The sequence below is a fragment of the Protobothrops mucrosquamatus genome, unplaced genomic scaffold (assembly GCF_001527695.2).
Source record: "Protobothrops mucrosquamatus isolate PMUCROS unplaced genomic scaffold, P.Mucros_1.0 scaffold131, whole genome shotgun sequence".
NCBI classification, from domain to species: Eukaryota; Metazoa; Chordata; class Lepidosauria; order Squamata; family Viperidae; genus Protobothrops; species Protobothrops mucrosquamatus.
Genome location: NW_015386498.1, coordinates 477,441 through 485,449, shown reverse-complemented (window position 1 = coordinate 485,449; position 8,009 = coordinate 477,441). Strand labels below are relative to the sequence as shown.

The 8,009-nt window shown below is 34.6% G+C and overlaps 1 protein-coding gene across 1 annotated transcript in view; it reads right to left on the bottom strand.

Moving 5' to 3' along the window:
• Positions 1 to 4,804: 4,804 nt before the first annotated feature.
• The window catches only part of SUGCT (succinyl-CoA:glutarate-CoA transferase), a 349,587-nt gene continuing 346,382 nt past the window's right edge, over positions 4,805 to 8,009 (bottom strand). Inside the window, exon 14 of the mRNA XM_015813065.1 lies at positions 4,805 to 5,749. Coding sequence (XP_015668551.1) covers positions 5,586 to 5,749 — 164 coding nt within the window. The 3' untranslated portion in view covers positions 4,805 to 5,585. The remainder of the gene's footprint in view (positions 5,750 to 8,009) is intronic.

Below are 8,009 nucleotides of genomic sequence, written 5' to 3'. Positions count from 1 at the left end.
ATTGTCAGTAATATGACAATCATATTCACCTTCATAAAAGAAGCTTGTTAATCACCTATTTTTGCATCACAAAGGCTGCAATAAAAACTCCTAACTTCTTTATAATGTAACTTTTCCCATGTGGCCATCTGTGAATTAACATAATACCGCCCTCTTGATCTATTTTTTTACAGATAAATTCTTGGCCTTTTAATCCCATTGTGATGATCGTAAGAAACTGAAGGGGGTCAGCAGCTACCATATCTAGAACATGAAACACATTTAAGGCTTCTGCTAAACATTTCTGTAAGTGATCAGTATGTTTTGTAAGACTTTTTTGAAGATTTCAAATTGGGTTCTTGGCACAGGCCATTCAAAGAAGTATAACATAGATAAGTAACAGATTTCCTTCTTAAACACTGAAGAGGAATACATGAATAGCCTGAATATGAAAGAGGATAAGAACAGGAACTCTTGGATAGATGCGGAATATTATAAAATCACCTAAATAACAAAACATTTAAGTTGAGATCTTCACTTTGGAACTGTAATCCTAGAGAAGTGCTCTGCCATTGTAGATATAGTTATGTTCTCTAATCTGAATGAGATCAGAAGACAATTTCTAATGTTTATTTCATAAAGTAGTACAAATCAAGTTAACTCAGTCTCACAAAACCCAGTGATTTCTAGATTACTGGTTCTTTTAAGTATGTAATTCTTAAGCAATTCATATTAGCCTCATAACATCCTGCCTTTTTCCTTCTTCTTACTGCCAGGAATGAATGAATAAATGGAATAATACTCAGATGAAATTAGCATTTTCTTTGCTTTCTTTAATCTTCTCTTCTGTTATTCAGCTAGTAATATGCCATTTTTGTAACATGTAAAACAATCAAATTGATCAGTATAACAGCTGGTTCAGAAGTAATAGTGAATTAATCTTGTTTATGAAGCTTTGAATTTATCATAAGCAATAACCAACTTAATCAGTGTTCCCACTGTTCTTTGAGTAGATGACACAGTCTTGCAAACATGTTGAAATAAATTTATTGTAAATTGTTTTGAAACATTAGCAGTAAAAGAACCTTTCAAATATAGAGCATAGCAACTACAGGTGAGCAATTAATAACATATTTATCCAGAATTCATTATGTCAGATCATAGACTTCTCCAGTTTGTGTGTGTGTGTGTGTGTGTGTATGTGTGTGATATGGGGGGGAGGGAAGCTGAGAAATATTTTAAATGCTTTTAGTAATGTTTTGGTCAATTTCTTGAAGTCTTGCACAATGTGGCAACTGAGAAAGTTATGCTCAGTTTCAGTAAATGGAGGGTTTGGAAAGTGTGGTTTTTGACATTTGGGACTGAGATAATTAGATTGGGCACATCTTACACAATAATCTGCAATCTGAGAATACATCACTTTTATGTGCAATACCATTTTTTTAAAATAATGTAATGCTTTCTTTGAGGTTAAGTTTGCAGTATTATTCTATATCATCTAAGAATTACAGCAGCACTTTTTCAAGAGCCAAATCTTTGGTTTTCCTTTGTTAAAATAGAAGTAAACATTTGATATCACAGTATACTTAAAAAGAAAAACTACCATATATAAGGAGATGCCCTTCTGCTTATTCAATACTATTTAATTAAGACAGATCCCCAATGCATCTTATTCTTCTAATTACATTTAAGTACATTCCATGTGGAGTCCTTGACAAGAATCTCATAATAGTGTCTTCTATTAAAATATAGCCCAACATTTTGTTCTACAGATTTATTTAGTGGTTTTATGAATCATGAACTGCTTTCTCAAGCTTTGAGTTACATTTATATTTTTTATTTCCCTTCTTCATTCTTATCTCATTTTGCTTCGTCATATGCCAAGCCTTCATTACTAAGAGACTTCAACACAGTGACTTCAACATGTGAATCTGATCTTCAGGTATCTTAATTATATACCATGTTTCCCTGAAAGTAAGACCTACCCTGAAAATAAACCCTAGCTTCATTTTTTGGGGTGGGCCTAATATAAGCCCTGCCCCCAAAATAAGCTCTAGCTTTGGGACGAGGCACACACCTAAAAATCAAACTAGGGCAGGGTGCGGGAAGTGGAGTTGCCCCATGCACCCAGCACCCACTTGCCAGGTCTCCCATGAATCAACACCTGCCTCTCCTTGCTGGCCCACTTCTTCTGCAGTGTTCCCCGGCCTGCATTTCACAGTCAGAGGCCTTCCCATTCTCAGCTGCAGAATGAAGCTGCTCCTTCAGCCACAGAAGTCGGCCAGCTTGGCGGGGCTGTCAGTGCCGCTGCTGCAAGGTAAGTGGAAAAGACAACCACCACCACAACTTTTGGAGGCAAAAAAAAAAAAAAAAAGACCAGGTCTTATTTTCAGGGAAACGAAGTAATAATTCCTCTTTAAGGTTCATACACTTGTAACCAAGTAGTCTGATCAGGACTAACCCAGATTATCTGAGATAATCTTCTCATATATTCACTAGGGATCATATCAAGTGAGCTTTTACCTTAGAGTTAAATTCTTGGTTTTGCTCAATGGATGCTGATTTGGCTTGTTTGCAAGTTATCAAAGAAAGGAAGTATCATCTCTTAGCTTGGAAATGGCAGCTACTATGGAAGATCCCAGGCTGTTAGTTTTGAATAGGGAAAAATTAACAAAATTTGTAAGCAAACAGTAAATTGTTCAAATAATATTCAGAAAATAAATTCCAAATCATTCTTACAGTTTTAATCAAGCTATGATTTGTTTTTGATGAAACTAAATAGAAAGTTCTTGCAATTCAAACAGCCTACAGTATATGTATATGTACATCTTTATTTTCAGGAGAAAACTGTGGATATCATGCTTGCATGCGTGTGCTTAATAAATGTACTGAGCCAAATAAAAAAATAAATCAGTAGGCCTGGGAAACTACTGAAAAGATACTTTCAGAAGCCTTGACCTAAGCCAAAGATGGTTTATTTTCAGAGACCTTGAACAAAGCTGACTCTAATTTAAATATTTTTATTCTTGGAAATGAGGAAGAGATTCACCGAATGAAATCATTATATCTATTTGTAAATATTATTTTGAAAGAATAAGTTACTATAACTGCCAGTTAGGGAACAGATGATGTTATCTAAAAGTGACTTCCTAGCACTCTTTCTTTCATTAACCTTGGCTACTCTTCTTGAATTAAAGTTGAGTTATATAATTGTACTTCCAACCCTGAAACCTATTTTTGCCCTGCTGATTCTTTCTGGCACTTGCTCCAAATGTTTTTAGCTACAAATATTTCTGCATCAGAATTTCATAATGGATTTAGCATATGGACAAATGATACTGAGACTGCAAAAGCACAAATAAGTTATGCATTTGTGCGCACGTGCACGCGCACACACACACACATACACACACACAAGGGAAAAAACATTAGTAGTATATCTAAAAATATGAGAGGATAATGATACACAATTTAAACTAACAAAGGAAGCCCTACCACATAACTTCAAAGACAAGAGCAATTCCATTTAAACTTAATTATATAATAATATTCTTGCTTTATTTTTTTTCTGTAAAGCAACATATAGTTGCGAAGTTCAAATCTAGCACAGAGGATGTTACTTGTTAAACTAGAAACAAAGTGACAGGCCACTTATGAGCAAGCCTGTTTCTGATCCTTTGAATGAAATATGGTCATTATTTGTTGAATGTCAGTTTGGGTTAGTTTTATTTAGTTTCAGGGGAAAGAGAGCAATAGCTCATTTTAGTACATGCTCTCACACACAAAAAAACCATGGAATCTTCTTATTCAGGATTTACGTTTGATCTAAATTATATGCCTGCAAGATTGAACAGTAATGCCCTCCTCCCACCCTATGCTTTTGAAGAAATGCCATATTGCTTTGTATACAAAAGTGGTTTTGCTTTCATGTATCGCGTGCTGTTAATTATAGTCCAGATTCTACTAGCTTTACTCATGCAATTAGTTGCTCTTGGCATAGAAGCTAGATATTCTAAAATTCATCAATGTATTCCCAAGGAAGGGCACTACTGAAAACTAATGGGAAGACTGTGGGCTTTATTTTGCAACATCAGTATCCATGATGTGCGTATAAGTTATAACTTCTTGCTTTGTAAATACATTTTCTAGTAGTCAGTTGAAAGGCTTTCTTGGATGAAAAATGGAAAATGAACATTTTTATGCCCACGTTCAGGCCAGGCATAGGGAGTCCTGTCCTGTGACTTGAACCCTCTTGGATTTGCAGTTCCTGACTCATTCTGATGACTTTGGAAGCTATGGAAATGAGATTTCCCCAGGCATCCTGATCATAATGAATGAAGAAATCAGTTCTTACCCCAATTACATCATGGCATTTAAACATATTAACTTGGAGCAAAATGAATCAAACTTGATTTAGCTCAATAATTATAAAACTCAGTAATAGTGATTACCCAGAATTTTACCACATATCTTGCTTTGAGTAAATTTCAATATTTAACTTTTATAATCCACAATGGGATGGTTCATCCTTTCCCTTTCCTTAATCTCTAGAATAGACAAATCTTGGATTTACTTTCTAAAATGTAAAAAAACGATTGAAATAAAGTTCATAAAGTTAAAGAATGGTCATCATTTCAGGAAGCATTAGACAAGGGACTAACATTGCTATAACTATGCAAAACCTTCTAAATGTTAAAATAAGATGAATGAGATCTTTTGGCTGTTTTTTATATTTAGGAAGAAAAAAAAATCAAAGTTTCTTTTTCCCATTAATTTTTATTCTTCGTAACAAAAGTTAGCTTTTAATTTTCATTTATTTGTTAAGAGAACTCCAAAAAGTATCTCAAATCAAATAAGTCCCAATGCCTGCAGACAGAATCATGTTTCTGGGAAAGTGCTGCTGCTTATATTCTGGAAATTCACATACAACAAATTTAGCAAGCTATAAGAACTTTCCAGAATAAAATCATAAAATCACTAGCATTATTCATTCACTGTTTAATACATAGCTGATTAAATATATTCTTGCAAACATAAGGATATGTAGCAAAGTACGGTAACTTTTAAGTGCAATGTAGCTGCCATTTGATTGTATTGTAATGGAAACCAAATACTTACAAGGGTAAATCTGGTAACCCAAATTTAAGTTAACGTTGTAAAAACCTCTTTCATTGGGTCTTATGTAAGAAATTAGCAAGCTAATAAGGCTCCTATTTAAGATGATTAATGAAACTACCTATTTGCTCAATATTATGATTATTATGTTAAAATATTTTCAAAATAAATTCTCCTTCAACTGTAACATTTAAGTATTACATTTCTTTAAATGTATTTTGAAAATCATCTGGCATTAATACAATTACAGTAAATTTGAGATTACCTACAATTAAAAGTTCTGGGGAGTGATGAGCCATACTGCGATGGTATCTGAATTTTACAAAAATATTTATTTCCTGATAGTAAACCAAATTTCTTAAAAAGTGTGAAAGTTGATACTTTGTGACATAAAATTCAATCATAGTTCAGTTAATACACTGTGCAAAGTAAAGATATCTAACATGATTCATGAAACCTTCATCCATATCAGCAACAGAAATCAAATCAATTCACTTGAATTCATGCTGAGCTATTACTCCGGCATCAAACAGATCCTGTATAACATCATTCTTATACCCCAATATACTCTTCAGTACATCCAGTGTATGCTGTCCAACCAGAGGTGGTGGTTTAGGATCTGACACTTCAAACTGGCTATACCTTACAGCTGGTCCTGTTGAAAAAAAATACGAAATCTATTATTAATTTTGTGCGCAATATCCTCCAGAACTGCTACGAAAAGTGCTTCTGCTATAAATACCATTATTTAATATAAGAAATAAATAATTAAGATGCAATATCCACCTAAAGGTATTTTTCTATTTTCTGGTTACTTGCGGCCATTTCCAAAACATAGTAGAAATGTAAACAAACTATCAGAACCAAATACATTTATTCAGAGTACCAGAATGTCCAATTCCATTCTTTGTATTAGAAGAGACCTTTTACAGAATTTCCTACTTTCAACTGATAAGAAAACCCTATACTAAAATATATTTAAAAATATATCTAAAACTGAGACAACTTTTCAACAATGTCTATCCCATTGTTGAAAAGTTTTTATTGTCAGGATGTGATTCTTATTTTTTTTTCTTGGAACTCAAATTCATTGAGTCAACTCTTGTCCTTAAAGCAATCAATTTCCTATGATAGTTGTTCTGCTGCAGGTTCAACCTGCTCAGTTCTTTCAGCCTTATTTATATGCATTAGTATGACTATTAATAGATGTAACAAATCTCTATTGTTATACAATGCACATGTTATAGCTAGAATGAACAGGTTAATTTTACAATATAGGAAAGGCCAAACTTTGTGTTAGTTATATCTTCATTTGCAATTGAAGAAACTTGCTTTAGGTCAGATGAGATGCTTCTCATGCACAGCATCTGCCTGCATGCTTGCATTACATTGTCTCTTCAGTTAAAACTGTTCTGAAATTGAACATTTATCTGTGTGAGAGGGACCTCGGAGTCCTAGTGGACAATCATTTAAATATGAGCCAGCAGTGTGCTGCAGCTGCCAAAAAAGCCAACACAGTGCTAGGCTGCATTAACAGAGGGATAGAATCAAGATCACGTGAAGTATTAATAACACTTTACAATGCCTTGGTAAGGCCACACTTGGAATACTGCATCCAGTTTTGGTCACCACGATGTAAAAAAGATGTTGAGACTCTAGAAAGAGTACAGAGAAGAGCAACAAAGATGATTAGGGGACTGGAGGCTAAAACATATAAGGAACGGTTGCTAGAATTGGGTATGTCTAGTTTAACGAAGAGAAGGATAAGGGGGGACATGATAGCAGTGTTCCAATATCTCAAGGGCTGCCACAAAGAAGAGGGAGTCAGGCTATTCTCCAAAGCGCCTGAAGGCAGGACAAGAAGCAACGGGTGGAAACTAACCAAAGAGAGAAGCAACCTAGAACTAAGGAGAAACTTCCTGACAGTTAGAACAATTAACCAGTGGAACAACCTGCCTCCAGACGCAGTGAATGCACCAACACTGGAAGTTTTTAAGAAGAAACTAGACAGCCATTTGTCCGAAATGGTATAGGGTTTCCTGCCTGAGCAGGAGGTTGGACTAGATGACCTCCAAGGTCCCTTCCAACTTTATCATTATTATTATATTATTCTTTGGTTTCACTAAACTTGCATTTTCTTGCTTGCAGAAAACCCACAAAGGACTTGAATCCTGAGATTATGGGGGTGGCGGGGGGGAGGCAGAGACTGATCTTTTCCAATTGCTCAGGATACTTTCCTTAGTATGGTGCGTCTCAGGAATATGGCATGATAACCCCCCTCCCAATCCTCTTTAGAACAATGGAATCTGAACCTCTATTAATAAGAAGACAAAAAGGGTAAATCACTTAATCTATTGACCAGACAATACCTTGGAAACTAGTTGTGTATTTACTATTTGAAACATGTATTTTTCCCCCAAAAGATTAAATTGACTTTCAAATATTATTTTTATTTTTACACCAGTTTTCCTCAAAGAAAAGCCAGCATAAGATGACCAACAATTTTTTAAAACTATAAGTTCAATAATTCAAAATATATTATCCCACTTTGATATTGACTTAAAAATAGGAATATGTTCTGCACAATTGCAACTCCTTGATTATTTTCAGGACCCCACTGAAAGTCACAATACAATAATCCAGTTTAGCCCTAGTTTTGGCAATGAAACAGTTTTGATTGCATAGTAGGATTATCTTTTCTAGCAAAGAAGTAGGGGAATTCAACCCTCTAGAGCAGGGGTAGGCAACCTTGGCTCTTTTATGACTTATGGACTTCAACTCCCAGAATTCCTGAGCCAGCCATGCTCTAGAGTTGTCTGAATCTCGTAGCAATTTCTGACATCATCAAATGTAATCCTTCATTCTATAAAGATGTGGATGGAAATTTTTTGCAATGATTCTGTGTTAAAAATCTT